This window comes from Epinephelus lanceolatus, chromosome 1 (assembly GCF_041903045.1).
Source record: "Epinephelus lanceolatus isolate andai-2023 chromosome 1, ASM4190304v1, whole genome shotgun sequence".
In the NCBI taxonomy this organism is placed as follows: Eukaryota; Metazoa; Chordata; class Actinopteri; order Perciformes; family Serranidae; genus Epinephelus; species Epinephelus lanceolatus.
Genome location: NC_135734.1, coordinates 32,061,014 through 32,080,761, shown reverse-complemented (window position 1 = coordinate 32,080,761; position 19,748 = coordinate 32,061,014). Strand labels below are relative to the sequence as shown.

At 41.0% G+C, this 19,748-nt stretch overlaps 1 protein-coding gene across 1 annotated transcript in view; it reads left to right on the top strand.

Moving 5' to 3' along the window:
- The first annotated feature begins 1,501 nt into the window (after positions 1 to 1,501).
- atg7 (ATG7 autophagy related 7 homolog (S. cerevisiae)) overlaps positions 1,502 to 19,748 on the top strand; it is a 123,764-nt gene continuing 105,517 nt past the window's right edge. Inside the window, exons 1-8 of the mRNA XM_033627368.2 lie at positions 1,502 to 1,641; positions 4,584 to 4,795; positions 5,012 to 5,066; positions 8,162 to 8,279; positions 8,369 to 8,446; positions 8,575 to 8,691; positions 12,070 to 12,216; positions 14,837 to 14,925. Of these exons, the coding sequence (XP_033483259.2) occupies positions 4,624 to 4,795; positions 5,012 to 5,066; positions 8,162 to 8,279; positions 8,369 to 8,446; positions 8,575 to 8,691; positions 12,070 to 12,216; positions 14,837 to 14,925 (776 nt within the window). The 5' untranslated portion in view covers positions 1,502 to 1,641; positions 4,584 to 4,623. The remainder of the gene's footprint in view (positions 1,642 to 4,583; positions 4,796 to 5,011; positions 5,067 to 8,161; positions 8,280 to 8,368; positions 8,447 to 8,574; positions 8,692 to 12,069; positions 12,217 to 14,836; positions 14,926 to 19,748) is intronic.

Sequence of the window (19,748 nt, the reverse complement as noted above, 5' to 3'; positions counted from 1 at the left end):
TTCCATAATCACTTATCCTCTTGAGGGCTGGAGCCTATCCCAGCTGACATTGGGCTAGGGCGGGGTATATCCTGGACAGGTCGCCAGACTATCACAGGGCTGACACATAGAGACAGACAACCATTCACGCTCACATTCATCAATTAACCTGCATGTCTTCGGACTGTGGGAGGAAGCTGGAGTACCCAGTGAAAACCCAGGGTGACATGGTGAGAACATGCGAACTCCGCGTAAAAGGGTTCCCTCCTAGGATTAAACCAGGGACCCTCTTGCTGTTAGGTGACACCCAAAATATATATTAATAAATTAATAAATAAAAACCTTTTATATATATAAAATATATATACTTTATTAATCCCCCTGAGGAGAAATTCAATTTTTTTCACTCAGTTGTCATTTACACACAGGTCCGAAATACACACATGCACAAACAGGACCTATACACGCACTAAGTGGAGAGATGTCAAAGTGAGGGGACTGCCCATGGACAGGCGCCCCAAGCGGTTGGGGGTGTTTGTTGCCTTGCTCAAGGGCACCTCGGCAGTGCCCAGGAGGTGAACTGGCACCTCTCCAGCTACCATACCACGTTCCATATTTGGTCCGGACGGGGACTTGAACAGGTGACCCTCCGGTTTCCCAACCCAAGTCCCTGTGGGCTGAGCTACTGCCGCCATTTATGCACAATTCATGCGTAAAATGCAACACAGAGTGCTGAATATAAAAAAACAATCAAATAATTTGTGACAGAGAAAAAGCAGATTATAAAAACATATGATGAAATAATATGAATATTAATAAATGAAAAATAATAATAAAAGATAAAAATAAAATTCAGTTAAAACTACAGGCTAAGATAAGATAAAACAACCATCAGTAAAAATACATTTCAGGAGAAATCAATGCTAAAAAGATGTGTCTTCAGGTTAGATTGACAAGTAGCCTTTTAACAGATGTAGAGCTCCAAAGACCCTCAGGCAGACTGTTCCAGAGTTTAGGGGCGTACTTAGATTCATTTTTTTTTTAAATATGTCAAATTAAAAACGAATAAATTGCTTGGAAGAGCCAAAATAAAAGTTAGGGCTCATAACTTGCATTTCGGAAATCATAACTGTCCGTTTTTTTCCCAGCAGTGTAGTTTTGCCACGATCCCTAACTCATTGTTTGGCAGTCCGGTGTCCAGGTGAAGCCAATTTCTGATTTTCCGGTATTCATCCGGACTAAAATGAACTCATAAATCTTTTACTACATTTTCGGGAATGCGGCCTTCTTCCCGTTTAACCACAAGTATGTTGTGAATTAACCTCGTTAAACCGGTTGTGCAGATAGTGAACTGACATTGGCGAAGTTACATCTCGGAGGCTTGGTCCCTAAACATCCGAACATATCTGTTCACTCCGACATGAAAAGAAACGGCGCCTACAAGTTTTTGTCAGTGTTCTCGTGCTTCATCGTTTGTGCGTTCATGTTTTTATTCTGGTACTTTCTCATTTACTCCATGATACGTGTCCCGTAAGACACAGAGAGGGATACACTTCTTCGTTAGCCGCTAAGCTAACTGACAGCTATTTACCCACACTGCATTGCTGTATTGACAAGTCCCGTGATCACATGATCATCCGGACCCGGAAGTAAGGATCTCTGGTAAGTGCACAAACCTCAGCTTGTACAGTTTGACAGATGAACGTGTGCTCAATGTTAGCGCAGTTTATCTGCTTTAAAATATAGGTATATTGTAATGAAGGGATTTTGTTTCCATGGAGATGCTCGTTGCGTGTAAAAAACACGTCAAAGCAGTTGATGCTGTCAAAGCTTCTAGTTTCACTGTGTGGACTGTGTCACAAGACTTTAAGTCCAGATGAAATATATGAGGAATTTAAACATTCATTAATTCACCTGTGAGCATTTAAAGTCCCGAAGAAGATATTTAAAGTGTTTAAATGTTAGATGTCCTGGTGCAACACATTTGCCAATAAGAAATAATCCATATAACACAAGAGTGGCAGGGCTTTAGTTTGCATTTTGTGTTCATATAAACAGCCGAATTTGCAAAAAAAATGTTTTGAAAGTGTTGAAATAAATAGTGTTAGATGTTACCATGTAGCAGAACAATTGGATGTGCAGATAGCATCCATTGTGGATTAATCTATGTATCACTTCTGACATAAGATAAGATAGGATAAAATAAGATAAACCTTCACTGATACCAGAGGGGACATTTGGTGGTTGTTCAGTTGCAGAGCCCAAAGAAACATGTCTGAATTGTCCATTTAGTCTGGCCAGTAGTCTCAAAACCTTAACTATGCATTGCCGTTATGTCCTATCTTAACATATTTTATCTTATTGATGATACAAAAAAGCAAAAGAACAAGGGGCAACTCACATTTTTGTATGTAACAAACATTTGACTCTAAAGATTAGGATATTTATATTTGTTAGTCAGATGATTTCAAGTGATTATTACCAGCATAACTTGCTCCAAATCATTCAAAATTCAGCAGCTAGACTCAGAGCTGCCCCTGACCAAATTGGGGCCCTAAGCGAAATTTTATTTGGAGGCCCCCATCCCAAATGTATCATAGGTACAAAATGACCGTACAACAACTTGCCATTTAACTTGACAACCTTTATTGGCAATAACAAATGTACTGTAGATACAGTAGTTTGGCTGTATGAGTCAAATAAAATAAAAAATTCAATCTGAAATAAATAAATAATTAAATATTAAATAAAAATAACTTCAAACTGAAGTTGAGTCACAAATAGCCATCAGTTACTCATCAAAAGAAAGTAACTTCCACCACCTCAATCCCCCACCCTTGATTAAACACTGAAAATAAAATAAAAGAGGGAGACAGGTTTTTCCTATTTAATCTTATTTTGTTATATTTCTCCCTCTCCCCTCTCTGGAGGCGTCCGATCTCCCTCAGCCCTCCGCCTCTCCCACCTTAATTAAACACTGAAAACAGAAATAAAATACAGAGACATTCTTTTCTATTTTAATCTTATTTAGCTATATTTCTCCCTCTCCCCTCTCTGGGAGCATCCGACCTCCCGGCCCCGCACATACCCCCGAGGCTCGGGTCTCCCCCTCCGTGGAGCCCACCCGCCCTCCCGTCCCCGCACATACTCCTGAGGCTCTTTTGGACGACATGTCGACAACTCTTCACCAGCTGCAGCTCTGCAAGTGCCTGCCAGCGCACCCCTCTTATTGTTCAGATGTCGAGTGCTGTCAATCATTGCAGCGACGCATGGGCGGTCAGGTCTCTTCTCTCCTTCCTCGAGCTGATTCTAGGCGCGCCTCACGGTAGCGCATGTGCGCATCCATTGCGCAAATGCGTCCCCTCGCGCAAAATGTGGCCCCCCATGGAAGATGAGGCCCTACTCACAGCGCGTGTTCTGCGTTCAGGGAGGGGCGGCCCTGGCTAGACTTTAGACCAAAACAAAACGATCCTCACACATCACACCTATTTTGGTTTCCCTGCATTGGCTTCCAGTCTCTCTTTATAAAACTTGTAGGAAAGAATCCTGTACACTTTCTAAATTGCAAAAATAATGATATTAATGCTCCTGCAACGTTTCGGTGACTAGACGTCATCAGGGTTTTATCCTTCTCGCCCCTCTCCTATGTACCTGTATGGAAGTAGGTGTAAAGCAAAGTACTCCTTCATTTAAAGTTCCCTTAATTACATACAAAGCTCTCAATGATCTGGCACCAGAGTATACATGTAGCTTCTCACACTGTACAGCCCAAACAGGCCTCTCAGGTCTGCTAGTTTGGGTTTTCTAACTGTTCCAGGTTAAAAACAAAGGGTGATCGAGCCTTTTCAGTTCTTGCTCCTCACTTTGAAACAGCCTCCCACTGAGCATCAGATCAGCTGACTCTGTTCATGTCTTTAAATCTCGTCTAAAAACGTACTATTGACAAAATGTGTATATGTATGTATGCATACAGGTGTATATGTTGGTGAAGGTCCATGTATGTGCTTATTTTTTATCAGTATCTCTTCTGTTTTGTATTTTCTTCACCTTGGAAAACACTTAAGTGCTCTATAAATAAAGTTATTATTGTTTATTGAATATAAAGATATATAAAGACAGAAAAGGCTGACTTGTCCTAAATCACAAATTTGCTGCAAAAGGTTTTACGATCTGTACGTCATACATTTGTCACCCACTATCTTTAGCCTGTTGTGAATGATTTAAACACATTGTTTTGCCACAGAATATTGCTGATGGTTAGAGATGCACACTTTTAGTGGGCTCACCCGACCATACCCATTGCACTGATTGATACATATATTATTTGTTTCGTGCTTTATCAATTGACTGATCACCAGTAAACTGACTGAATGACCTCACTGCTTCCTCATAATAGTTTATACATTTACTGTTTCCTGATTCTATATTAAACAGCGACATCAGAGGTCACAAGCTCAGCACCAAATCAGTTACCATATATTTTTTTATTGTGTATGTGTGTTAAGCCCGTTGGTAACAACCTCAGTGTGAATGTAACTGTCATACTGAAAGTGTGTCGTAGTTGTGACTGATTATAGAGCTCGCAACTCTGTTTCATTTCACAGCTTGTAGTACTTGGCTGTGCGTCGTGTTAGTGGAGTTGTGATGGCATCTGACACCAGTGAAGCAGTGTCCTCCAGTCCAGACCTCAAGCTGCAGTTCGCTCCCTTCAGCAGTGCTCTGGAGGCCGGCTTCTGGCACCAGCTCACGCAGAAGAAGCTCAACGACTACAGACTGGACGAGAGCCCCAAGTGTATCAAAGGATATTACTACAATGGTGAGTGGGTGAGATATCAGATGGTATCATTAAAACAATAACTCTTAAGTTGCTCTTTTTATTAACTTTTTTTCTTGACACCTCTAGATATTATATAATACTAATATTAATTACACAGGTGGCACAGGGGAGGGCATTGAGTTTATCTTGAGCAGTATGCTTTATTAAACAACTTTGAAATATTGTGACCGTTTTGTTCACACCTCTGTCCTATAGGGGACCCACTCGGTTTGCCCACCCGCCTGACATTGGAGTTCAGTGCATTTGAAGCGTAAGTATGATGCAGTATGTTGCCTTTACAAACCATATCTTCACCCTCAGTTCTTTTTGTGACACTTAGTCTTTTAAGGTGTAATGAACGATACAAATGTGAGTCTTGATTTGTTAAAGTCTTTTAATACGGTAAACAATAAGTATACTTTTTTTAAATGCTTTATTTTTTCAAGCCCATTTTCATATATACAGCGTATTTGCTTTTTTGTTTACAATTCATTGCAAAGAAAAATTTCAGTCAGAGTTAAAGGGAGAATAAGTAGAGAAAAACATGAAAGATGCAAACAACCAATACATTCAGAGTTTAAAAATGATAGAGGGGGGAAAAAGGGGAAAAAATAACTGAACGGTTAAAGAGATGCAGTCTTAACTTACAATAGAAGATAATAACTAATAAGACATTTTTATGCATTAAATACATTGACAGTATAGAGTTTCCCATCTTCTATAAGCCACCTTTTCTCAAACGCATCTTCTTTATTCCGTATTTTGTGAGCCCCTTGCTACATGAACTGTACTTGTTGAATCATACTTTCCCATTTTATTAAATCTGGGGTGTTAGTTTTTTTCCACCCTTTGGTTATCTGTTTCAATGCTGTGATTCTCAAGATTCTGAATAGGTAGTTTTCATCTTGACTAAGAGTAGCTGGAGGTTTTTCTCAAAATGATATGATACAGAGGTTTTTAAAACTCTTCCATCAATGTAAACAATAAATATTCTAAGTTATAGATGGTTTTTCCTGCTCTAAAAGGCACTGAACACTTTAGATTTTTCAATTATAAGTTAAAATCAAATCATCAGAAATTACAGATTGGATCATTTATTAATCTACACCATTGATTCCCAATTTGGGGGTTCTGATCCCCACTATGAGTTGCCAAAGCTTCATGGGTCGCCTTCTTGATTTTAAAGTGTATAAGAAAACTTTTTTTTTTATATACAGTACAGTAGGCCTATATCTCTCTTCAGTGAAGAAAACTAGATGAAATTGTTATTCTTAAAGTTCAGATTACTTTCAAGACATTAACTTACAAAAAAAAGGATAAGGAAGACAATGAAGATGTGAACACAGCCTTCACTCTCTGCTAAACAACTGCTAAACTGCTAAACGGTTAAAACAACCAAAGAGCTAATAGAACGATGGGAAGCATTGGGGTGAAGAAAAGACTGAATTTGTCGAAAAAGAAGCCTATTATTATGTGGTTGTTAAAAAATAGATGATACAGACAGAGAATCATATGAAAATTTCCTAAAATATCAGATATCAAATCTCTGATTCAGTATTCACAGGAAGTAACTGCTTAAAATTCTTCACATTCTTCTACACAATGGTGAGCATCCTGACTGTTTATTTAAAAAAAAGAACAGGATATGATTTTACTGCAGCAATTATCAAAACTTTTTAAAGGAACACATTCATAGAAATTAGGAAACAGTTACTGTGGTCGTATCCTTTTTTGAGCTTCTGAACAGTATTTATAAAAGTTGAGTGAAGTTTTCATTGTTATGGAATAATGAATGTTTGAACTTCCTTTAAAGTTTATCAGCCAGGTCAGTTTAGGGTTGAACTAAATTTGGATCACTGCTCACGTTCCTGTCGTTCCTGTGGAAGCCTTTAACAAAGCAACTGTAATAATAATGATAATAATTCATTTTATTTAAAGGTACCTTTCAAGGCACTCAACATCACCTTACAGAACAAGTAACAGACAGTTAAATTTAAAAGGGGTAAAAGACACATCAAACATCAACACAGTAAAATGTGAAATCTGCAGCAGAGCAACGGCAATTAAAGAGAAAAGGCCTGTTTAAAAAAAGTGGGTTTTCAGGCGGGATTTGAAAATGGATAATGAGTCAATGTTCCTGATGTCAGGGAGTGAGGGAGTTCCAGAGGCGGGGGGAAGAGCGGCTGAAGGCTCTGGACCCCATGGTGGACAGATGGGCAGAGGGCACAATGAGGCTGATGGAAGAGGCCTACCTGAGTGTCTGGGAGGGAGTGTTGATGTGGGGGAGATCAGAGAGGTATGGGGGAGTGAGGTTATGGATGGCCTTGAAAGTGTGGAGCAGAAGTTTAAAGTCCATGCAGTATTTGACCGGAAGCCAGTGAAGCTGTTGTAGGATAGGTGTGATGTGATTGATGGATGGAGTTCTGGTGATGGAAATGGGCGACAGAGTTCTGGACCAATTGGAGCTTATGGATGGCCTTGTGGGGGAGACCAAAGAGAAGGGAGTTACAGTAATCCAGACGGGATCCAACCAGAGTGTGGACCAGGATGGCAGAGGTCCTGGGGGTGAGGGACGGACAGAGACGATTAATATTGCGTAGATGGAAATAGGCTGACCAGGTAATGTTATTGATGTGGGTTTGGAATGACAAAGTGCTGTCAAGGATGACACCCAGACTCTTAACCTGAGGGGAGGGGGAAACAGAGGAGTTGCCAATGGGGATGGTGAAACTGGGAGTGTTAGTGACGGTGGATTTAGAGCCAATGAGGAGAACCTCGGTTTTGTCACTGTTGAGTTTTAGGAAATTTGAAGAAAACCAGGATTTGATTTCCTTTAAGCTGTCACAGAGGGAGGAAGGCGGGCAGGTGGAGGTGGGTTTGGTGGAAGGGTAGAGCTGAGTGTCGTCCGCGTAACAGTGGAAATGGATATTGTATTTAGGGAATATATGACCAAGAGGGAGGAGATAGATGATAAACAGGATGGGAATGAGGACAGAGCCTTGGGGAACACCTGAGGAGAGGGGAGATGGTTGGGATGTGAAGGTTTTCAACTGAATGAACTGAGTGCGGCCAGAGAGAAAGGATTTGAACCAGTCCAGGGGTATGTCAGATATTCCAATTGATACTAGAGGAGGATGGTGGGGTAGATGGTGTCAAAGGCTGCACTCAGGTCAAGGAGAATGAGGATGGTTAATAGTCCGGAGTCAACTACCATCAGGAGGTCGTTGATGATTTTTAGGAGAGCTGTCTCTGTGCTGTGACGTGGGCGGAAACCAGACTGGAACTGTATTCACATTCACAAAATGTAGCACGTTGTAAACAAACAATGCATTCATATTGCAAAGGTATGATGTGTTTTGCTCTTAGGGATAGTCCGACACCAGCCCGCTGCTGTCCAGCTGTTGGGACGCTGTATAACACCAACACACTCGATGCCTTTAAGACCACCGATAAGAAGGCTCTGCTGGAGAGAGAGGCCAAGGAGGTAAAGACATACAATGGGAATGTTCTCAATCACACACACATATACATATACATGAATTAATTCAGTTTTCACCTTCTGTTATTTTGTAGATATGGGATGCCATACAGTCCGGAGCTGCGTTGAATGACCCGTCCATCCTTTGCAAATTCATTCTGCTGACCTTTGCAGTGCGTATAAACAGCATCTTATGAATCCATTAGTTATGTGTAGTAACAACTTCATGTGAGACTATCTTTCTGTTTTCCTCTCACTGTTTTTGCCATTTTCAAATCCTTTCTCTGACCATCTTTTTCAGGATTTGAAGAAATATCATTTCTACTACTGGTTCTGCTTCCCTGCACTCTGTTTCCCTGAGGGAGTGAAGATCATCAGACAGCCATCTGCACTGGAGCAAGTCTTCTCACCAAAACAGGTTTGCTTTTTAAAGATCATCATACAGTACAACCACTGGGATCAATATTCTGGACAGTACACTTTGAAATTAAACTGGAGGTGCATTACTCCAGGATTACTACTACAGGATTGCACAACAATGCACATATACACAAGTAAGTATACATATACAGTACATAGAGTGTCTTTGGATTATAGTAGGGATGTGGGTTATGTGAACGATGGTGGTATGGCCATCCTCTAAATTTCTAAATCTAAATAGTTTTCAGGTGTTTGACCCCAGATGTTGATAACAAACACGACAGAAAGTGTACAGTTGAACCCTCGTATGATGTTCACGGTACCATAAGCTGATGAATTTCTGTGATGTACGTTGGACAGATAATTCAAATATTATATTCCATGTCCATTTCCTCTTCACTAAGAAATGAGATGGTTGCAGCCCCTCGTTACTTGAATAGAATAATGAAGTAAAATTGTTAGTTCTCAGGTCAGTGGATTCAAGATGAGAAAAAGCCTCATTATGACTGAACAAGAATGACTCATGAGCAGCATGACACCAACTGCGGGCCACAGTGATGACGATTTCTCCTGGGTTAACTTTTACTTCATTATTCTGTCTATGGTTTCTCTTCCTATCAAACTGAATTATCAGTGTTATGTAACACCTTGACAGATAATAACTCAGATTCATGAGCCTCCAATCAAAGTTTAATCAGTTCAGCACTAAGATGAAGCCAGTGTCACAATATGACTTCACTGACCAGTGTCTCAGCCAGTCTGACTCTGATAAAGTCTATGAGAAAACACTGCACATTACATACATAAATAAAATTGATTTTCTTGTCATCTGAGAAATATGAATGAGAAGACACACTAAACAGTTACAGTGTATGTGTTCATAATCACTGAAATACTTCTTACAGCAGGAGTTATCCGTGTAATGAATGCCATAATATCCTTTCATTGAGTGTAACTTATATTTCAGCAGTTGCTGACATTATGCTTCAGAAAGCGTCTCAGGTTCTCATGCGGGAGGTGGCTGTGACTGAACAAATGAGATTGCAAATACAAGCGGATGGAAATTATATTTCATTCAACATTGATTCAAGTAGGAAAAGCCTAATTGGAATTAAAAATCTTTACAAGAATGTCCTGGCAAAGACAGTCAGCAGCACATTTAACAAAGTTGTACACAAAACAACGCATAGCAGGTACAGAAAATAAAAGAAAAATTCAGAATCACAGCATACTAATAAATCAGGTCAGAAATATCCTGGATCACATAAAATAAAAATAAGCAAACAAGAAACAAGTGGCTTAAATTACTTTCCTCTGTAGCGTTCATTTTTTGAGATAGAGTAAGGAGCTTGGAGTAGAGCTGCTGCACCTTTGCATAGAAAGGAGCCAGTTGGGGTGGTTTGGGCATGTGATCTGGAGGCCTCCTGGGCCTTCTTTTGGAGGTTTTCTGGCCACGTTCAACAGGTACAAGACCCCAGGGTAGACCCACATCATGCTGAAGAGATTATATATTTACCTTATCTGGGTTGAGAGCACCTCCAGATCCCCCAGGAGGAGTATCTGGACTGCCTTTCTAGCCTGCAGCCACCGTGACCTGGCCCCAGATAAGAGGCAGAAAATGGATGAATGGATATTATTTATAATTGCCCTTTAAACGCTCAATATACAGTACAGGCCAAAAGTTTGGACACACCTTCTCATTCAATGTGTTTTCTTTATTTTCATGACTATTTACATTGTAGATTCTCACTGAAGGCATCAAAACTATGAATGAACACGTGGAGTTATGTACTTAACAAAAAAGGTGAAATAACTGAAAACATGTTTTATATTCTAGTTTCTTCAAAATAGCCACCCTTTGCTCTGATTACTGCTTTGCACACTCTTGGCATTCTCTCGATGAGCTTCAAGAGGTAGTCACCTGAAATGGTTTTCCAACAGTCTTGAAGGAGTTCCCAGAGGTGTTTAGCACTTGTTGGCCCCTTTGCCTTCACTCTGCGGTCCAGCTCACCCCAAACCATCTCGATTGGGTTCAGGTCCGGTGACTGTGGAGGCCAGGTCATCTGCCGCAGCACTCCATCACTCTCCTTCTTGGTCAGATAGCCCTTACACAGCCTGGAGGTGTGTTTGGGGTCATTGCCCTGTTGAAAAATAAATGATCGTCCAACTAAACGCAAACCGGATGGGATGGCATGTCGCTGCAGGATGCTGTGGTAGCCATGCTGGTTCAGTGTGCCTTCAATTTTGAATAAATCCCCAACAGTGTCACCAGCAAAACACCCCCACACCATCACACCTCCTCCTCCATGCTTCACAGTGGGAACCAGGCATGTGGAATCCATCCGTTCACCTTTTCTGCGTCTCACAAAGACACGGCGGTTGGAACCAAAGATCTCAAATTTGGACTCATCAGACCAAAGCACAGATTTCCACTGGTCTAATGTCCATTCCTTGTGTTTCTTGGCCCAAACAAATCTCTTCTGCTTGTTGCCTCTCCTTAGCAGTGGTTTCCTAGCAGCTATTTGACCATGAAGGCCTGATTGGCGCAGTCTCCTCTTAACAGTTGTTCTAGAGATGGGTCTGCTGCTAGAACTCTGTGTGGCATTCATCTGGTCTCTGATCTGAGCTGCTGTTAACTTGCCATTTCTGAGGCTGGTGACTCGGATGAACTTATCCTCAGAAGCAGAGGTGACTCTTGGTCTTCCTTTCCTGGGTCAGTCCTCATGTGTGCCAGTTTGGTTGTAGCGCTTGATGGTTTTTGCGACTCCACATTTAACGACACATTTAAAGTTTTTGCAATTTTCCCGACTGACTGACCTTCATTTCTTAAAATAATGATGGCCACTCGTTTTTCTTTAGTTAGCTGATTGGTTCTTGCCATAATATGAATTTTAACAGTTGTCCAATAGGGCTGTCGGCTGTGTATTAACCTGACTTCTGCACAACACAACTGATGGTCCCAACCCCATTGATAAAGCAAGAAATTCCACTAATTAACCCTGATAAGGCACACCTGTGAAGTGGAAACCATTTCAGGTGACTACCTCTTGAAGCTCATGGAGAGAATGCCAAGAGTGTGCAAAGCAGTAATCAGAGCAAAGGGTGGCTATTTTGAAGAAACTAGAATATAAAACATGTTTTCAGTTATTTCACCTTTTTTTTGTTAAGTACATAACTCCACATGTGTTCATTCATAGTTTTGATGCCTTCAGTGAGAATCTACAATGTAAATAGTCATGAAAATAAAGAAAACGCATTGAATGAGAAGGTGTGTCCAAACTTTTGGCCTGTACTGTATATGAAAGAGGTTGTTACCGTACTGTGCAGTACAAAGCTTTCTGTAATTATGGCTGACTTCTAATTATTGGTGTCTCAGATCGCAGCCCTACAGGAGGCCTATGATGTCCTGTGTATCAAAAGAGGGACCACTGCAGTGCCTTACTTCCTGATGAAGTACACCGAGGACACTGTTCAGATGGCTCCACTCGGGGACTGGGACAAGTTCTTCGCTGGCACCAAGAAGGTACTACTTGAGTTTTTCTTTTTTCATCTTTTAAAGCAACAGATTAAAAAAAAGTGTAAATCTGTGTATGATAAAAGTATTTTTTCCAACTTTTTAAGTACCTGACAGCCATGTTTAAGTAAAAGCACAGATATCTTACCAGAAAATGACTTTAGTAGAAGTTAGTCACCTATTAGAATATTACTTCAGTACTGTGCTCAAGTATCAAAAGGAATATTATATTAGATGTAATAAAGTATTATCAGTAAAAATACAAGTAAATGCTGGTAATAAAAAAGCAAGCGGTCAGGAATCTGAGGATGATGACGTTTATTTCTTCTTAAAGGTAGGGTCTGGAAGATTTTCCAGTTGCTGTTTGTAAACACATATTCAAATTCGGCCCCTCCTATCAGGCTCAACTCTCCCGGGTGTACGGAGCCCAGAGATACGGAAGAAGGCTTCACAGAACAGGTTCGGGCAAGGCTCGTGATGGTGCACGCTCGGACACACTCGGGCACGGCACCTGTGCTCTCTCATTGGCTGGGGAAATCTCCACCCAGAAGCGGTCCGAGCTCACAAAAACATCAAAATACAGTTAAAGGGCAGGAGCTCTGCAAACAGAGTCACCACCACACATGAGTAGAAGCCCATAGGTGATGATTAAGCAGGATTTCATTTGTATGTCTATATTTTGTTTTGTTTGAAAATCCTCCAGATCCTACCTTTAGTATGTACACCACCTTAAAAATGGAGCATACATTGCACTTGAAGAAAAACAAAGTCTTCTTCACAACTTAAAGCACATGGTGGCAGTAGCTCAGTCCATAGGGACTTGGGTTGGGAACCGGAGGGTCGCCTGTTCGAGTCCCCGTCCGAACCAAAATATGGAGCGTGGACTGGTGGCTGGAGAGGTGCCGCTCCCGGTCCCAGGCACTGCCAAGGTGCCCTTGAGCAAGGCACCGAACCCCCCAACCTCTCGGGGCGCCTGACCAAAGGGCAGCCCCCTCACTCTGAGATCTCTCCACTTTGTGCATGTATAGGTCCTGTTTGTGCATGTGTGTAATTGACAAGCAAGAGTGAAAACATTGAATTTCCCCTCAGGGGGATTAATAAAGTGAATAAACTTAAACTTAAAGAAAACCTTTGACCTCCAGGGCTGACACGCTGCAGTGGAGCAGTCACCGCACGGTTGCCTGTCACAAATCTTTATCCCCTTGAATCATTGTTCGCCCTCGCTGCTGTGGGACGCCATTTTCTGCTTCCATCATGAAGTCAGTCTCATCGTTGAGTGTAGTGTAGTTGCTAGCATGTAGCATCTAATCTGACATGCAGCCAACTGCACTTCACTGGAAATTAGGGCTGGGCAATATGGCAAAAAATATTATCACGATAATTTTCTTGATATTGATAGATAATCGGTATTGATCACGATATGTAATTTGATAATGAGTTTGAAAAGTATCCTGATAATGTGTGACACCTGAAGAAACCAAATGATTTTCCAGCTTCTCACGGCACTCGTCGTAAAGCTGGGGCAGTTTGAGAAAAATATTTCCAGCCTGGGGGCTCGTACCTGCAGTCTAGCACCTAAAGTAATTTCTTGAATCCGTCTTCCTCCAAGGTGCTCACAGGCATCTCGTCTTTGGCTGGAAAGTATGACACTGCATCTGTTTTAACTTTACTCCTTTTCGGTCACTTTCATACGGGATTACGGTGGCAAAAAAGGACACTGTTGATCGCTGTTTTGGTGTGGCTCCACTAGCATTGCCCACAGCAGCAGAAGTGTTAGGCCATAGAACACTTGTCGGTGGACTCACTTCAGTTTTGGCCCAGATTTTCACGCTCTCAGTGTAGTTGCTGGGATGCCACCTTTTCAGGTGATGGAAAAGGTTTGTTGTGACAACTGACCACATATTTAGCAGACCGTCCTTGTCCGTGCCTCGTCACCTTTCCAGAAGCCAAACCACTTCAAAATTATTGACGTTGTGTAACCTTTTTTATCCACTATTTCGTCCATTTTTGAGGTCCATTTTTCCCCTCTTTTAATTATGTCCACACTACTTTCATTTCCTCTTCCCCTCAGCACAGACTTTGCAGTGAAAATGGGCGTGTACAATGACGCGTATCCCCTACACTGCAGACTGACTGACAGCTGTCTCTTAACATCTGCTGCATGACACACTGTTTTGATCTGTAGGTCAGTTTATCATTTTGTCATCGACATACATTTTATTGCGATCCCGTTTCGAGATTGTTTTATCGTCCAGCCCACAAAGGTTTTGTCTGAAGGGTATTTTTGAGTCTGATTTTGTACATAGACAAAAACACAGAGGAATCTATGAAATTTGCGTTTTCATTCTGTAAAATAACTCCACAATGTTTGATTAAAAAACTGACCATGTGTTGTTTTGCACAAAAAGAGATGAAGTCACTTAGCCGCTCTAGTTGAGTTATTATGGAATTAATAAAATGGAATTAATAAAATAATATCTAAAACTATAAGGTATATTTAGAATAAACTAGTACTGATAAAAATAAACTGTACTTTTTGTGGCTCATCCCCACCATCAGATTAGAATCATTCTCATACACACAGACTCACGCTTTGGTAATGTAAACACACCTTGTTTGGCTTTTCTAGGTTACTGTGGGCGTCTATGATCCGTGTACTCTGTCTCAACATCCGGGCTGGCCTCTGAGAAATCTGCTGGTCCTCTTAGCTGCCCGATGGTAAGCCTGACTTCTGTGTATGTGTTTGTGTGTGTGTGTGTGTGTGTGTGTGTGTGTGTTGGAAGAAGATGAGGAAGTTCTTTAGGGGACTCAGTGTGTTTCAAAACACATGTTGTGTTCGTGAATTTCACTCTTTTGTGTTTTTCAGCTCACTTTATTCAGGCACAGAGCCACAACGTGAAAGACGGGAAATCTTTGCTTAACTAATTTCCTGACTCATTGAAGTGTGGGGAGCAGGTCACAAACATCGGTGTGATGAAACATGCTGATATGAACTCCCAAAGTTAACTGCGTTGCCTGGATAGTTTTGCATCACTACAAACAATCGAAAATAAAAGCTTCTCTGTCACACTCTGACTGAAAAAGACGTGCTTGGCTGTTGCTCAACCTCACAGCGGTGTCGTAAGAGTTCAGCGAGGATGAGATAAACCTGATGAATTGCACTCGTTCCTAGTTGGCAGCGCGAGCTTGCAGAACACGACTGCTGCTGTTAAGACTGCACTACTTGTTTACAAAGCTGTTAAGTTTTCCTGATAAACAAGTTCCATTTTTGTCAGTATCTCACATGTTGCTCACGTCACTGTCTTCAAATAAATCAGACTTTCCACACATTCTGTGATTCAGTCATCCTTGTCTGTAGCTTCCAAGACTTTTTTATCCACGTAAAGAGCTCCAATATTATCATTATTACGTCAGTTATCAGGGCACTCTACTCCTGATTGTTGCAGCCCTTCCAAATAAATACATATTCCGTGTGAAATAGACCACACAGTTGCTCAGTCTAATGCCTACCAAACACCGGAAGATTTTCAGAAGGCTTTTAAAGGACTAAAGTCTGACACCCTCTCACATATAAACACAATGTTTATGACACGTCTCTGTATGTAGGGTGTCAGACTACAGGCCTGCAGTAATTTCTGTCCACTTTTTCCCTCCTCCTCTCTATCATGATATAAATACAAGGACAAAGAGGCACTATTGTCCTCTCCAAATCTCCACCAGTTCCCCCTCCTTTTCTACAACCTAAGAGAGAGACTTTCAATCCCCTGCTCCACACCATGTCTGCTGTCTACCTGGTTTGCTGCCTCCCGGCTGGTGGTGGAGAGAGAGCACTGTTTGCATGAGCAGCGACTGAAAACTGATGATGATATCGAACATGTTTGAATTTATTGGAATGCTTAGAGGAGAAAAAGACGTTGAAGAGCTATGAAGATCACTGGAACACGCCACAGCTCTAGCATACTCTCATGATTTTACTCTGACATTGGCGCTGTCTTTGCTACAGTGAAATAGAATGGAATAGATCTTTATTGTCCACCAGGAATTTGTCTTCGGCTCACCAGACACAAAAGATAACATTGTAAAATCACTTGAAAAGTCCTTTGGAGTCACAGTAAATGGACTGCACTTATATAGCGCTTTTCTAGTCTTCCGATGACTCAAAGCGCTTTTACAGTACACTACATGTCACTTTCACCCATTCTCACACACATTCACACACTGGTGACTGAGGCTGCCATACATGTGCCATCTGCTACTCTGTAACCATTCACATGTGCTCACACACCAGTGGAACAGCCATCGGGAGCAATTTGGAGTAAAGTGCCTTTTCCAAGGATACTTGGACACACCAATCTTCTGGTAAGTAGACGACCTGCTGTGCCTGAGCCACCGCCACCCCGGAGTAAGGCAGCATAAGTCAACTACAAGGCTGGTTTATGAACCCATGCCAGACCATGTATGACACATACAGCACACAGCAGCTGTTGTCCGGACACCATAGGCTATCTTGTGTAAACACACACATATGGCATGTGGTATCAATGAATGGCGAGGCAGTGTATTTTGGGCTTCTGGAAACTCCTGAAACTTATGAGCTACGTATTTAGCCGGACACTGAATACTCTATTTCTCACCTTTTCAGTGATTATACATATATTCATGATACTTGAGGCAGCCTTTGATGTCATGAACTTGAAAGTTTTTTTGTGGTTTAAAAAGCAGTAACAAACTCTGTTCTGCCATTCAAAGGCTGACGGAGGTGTCTGGCAGCAGGGAAATGGGAGGAAGTTATGTGAAACTCCCGTATTAAAAGTTAGTAAGTGAAGAACACAAATGAGACGTCTGATTTTGTGAATAAGAAAAAAAAGTCACAGCATTACAATGTTACAGCTCATAAATTGCTGTGTTTACTGATCGGAGGTCTCATTGGAGGCAGGAATGAAGGTGGTATGTGGAGGCTTGTGTGTGTGTGTGTTTTGCAGAGCGATATATTTTTCTGAAATATTTACAAAAGAAATATTTCAGCATACCAGCGGATAACTGGTGCAAGTCTTTGGATTGTTTAGTAATAAATCTAAGAATCAAGGTCGGGAGTATATTCAAATATTTACACAGAGATTAGAAACAAGTGACGTACTCTGCAGGTGTCATTCAGACATTTTAATCCCGTGTCAGCTTTTGACTTTCAATCAAAGGTTTATCTCGTGCAATGTTTTCATAAGCACACACTGCAGCTTTGCAGTATGGTCAAATAGCAATCTGAGATTATGTGGGAAACATCTTATAAGGCTGATACAATATTAGGAAAGTATAAATGAAATGATAGTGTCAGCCAATGATGGAAGCACTTTGCTATCTACAGTACCTAAAATAGTTTTCTGTTTATAACAAATATAGCACCCCACTTACAGATGATTTATACTTCATGTTAAACAAGGCCATGCTTAAAGAGCGTATTCCCCTCCACATCTCATTATTTCAGTCCGTTCCTTATCTTGTTGCAAACCAGATCAGGGGCTGTGTCCTTAAAATACATGATCAAAAAGTCCCTACTTCAGCTACTGTGTCCAGTCTTACCATGCCAGAGTTTTCCCATGTTTTGCTGTTCATCACGAATCACTAATGCTTTATAAAATCCCCAGCCATTTCAACTGCAGGCTACAGAGCTTCATACTTATCATGCATGTGTTTTCCCACACTCCAGTTTTATTTTGATCGCTTTTATTAGTCAACCACAATACTCAAAAGAAGAGGATTTATGTGCTTTAGAGTGATGAAACACTGTTAAACAATGACACACCAGGGACAAATGGATAAAAGTGGAGTACCAGATAAACTAAACAAATAGGACCTGAGATTATTCTTTAAAAAAATGGATGGAAAATGCAGGAGCAAACCTCAAACATCAGCAGGAAGGCTGTTCTATACTATGGCAACATGAACACTGAATGCTTTGTTGCCAGATATTCAAATGATTGGTTGTTCGGCAAAGTCAAACTTGAGTGGTAATAAAGTTTGGAGTGCAGATTGATTTACTACAGAACAGTAATATGATTTTGACGAAATAGCATAAGACATGATAATAACTGTGATGGATTACTACTCTTAAACAAGAGTAAACAACTACTAATCTCTTTAAATTTATCTTGTCTGGATATGACAGAAAACATCACATCATCGTGTTGCATCATCAGCTGAGAATGTCACTACATTTTTGGTGCTCCATGTTTCACTGCTACAAAGCTCAGCTCAGTTTGGAAACAGCTCAGTTTGGAAGTGGTGTATTCACCTCTAAATTCAGGTCCACAATCAGTCATTTTGAGTCCCACTTTTCCCTAGAGAGCGTAGTTTTTCCTGGCTTAGATTTTTATTGCATAATTATTTTTCATATAAACAAGGAACTCCCATCAGTGCCATTTTAGCAACAGCGTCCTGTGATACCGGTGGCTTATCAGCAGCAAATACCTTAAGACAGTTTAGCCCTAACGGTCTGTAGTCAGAGGCAGTTTTTATCCAATACAAACCTCATCAATCTTGTGCTCGACCACACTTTCTCGCAGTGTTAAACATAAACTGTTGATACTGGCTGAGATGGGTCGAGATAGAATTACAATGTAGCCGCAGTGTCTCGCTTATTCAGTTGTTTCACTTGAGTTTGATTGTGTAATGTGACTGTGGTTATTTAGTACCATATTAGGGGAAATATGTTGGTATTTGGATACATGGTGATCATATTGTTGTGAGTGCTCATTTATCTGTGTGTGTTGTGTCTTGTATCAGAGAAAGAGAGAGCATACTCCATGTTAAAGGACTGTTGTGTGGTAGGGCACTCACAACTGCAGCTTTCTAATATTTATAGACAACTCCCAAAAGGTAGTCGACTCGTCAGTTAATCGCAGTCATATATCTTTACAATAACAATGATCAGTCCTCATCAAAGCAATCTCAAATACAACCAGTAAGGGTTAACTGAGGTAGCTGCGACCCAGAGTCCTCAGTTGGCTTTGAGAGACTGTTTACAAATGAGCTGTGATCTGATTGGACTTAACCCCCGACAGGCTTGTCTGAACTTGAGATACTGTTTGACTGCAGTAACAACATGACTGCTTTCTTGCAGGGCTACGGGAGTCTTTCCTTCTCTAAATACCCTAAATTCTTTTATCTAACTTAGCATAACGTGGAAAATGGTTGTTCAAACAAATCTGTGTTCAACAACAACTAAAGGTATGTCCACCTTCAGTTGTTGGGAGGCATCTCAACTCACAACCATGACAACAACTACCCACAGTGCCCCGGGCTGCATATCTGTGGTAGATGATGATAGTCAAATAGTCAACTACTCCATGAAGCCATGGATGTATAAAGGAAACTGGATGCAGCGTTCAAAGTGGAGACCTGTTTATTTCAATAAAAGTTGCTCAGAGGTGCATGAACAAAGAAGTTCAACTTCCTGGGTGTAAAATTACTTGGGTGATTGGCACTGCTACCGAACTGTGTAGCCCATAGAGCAGGAATATTAGAAGAAGAAGATGAAGAAGGAG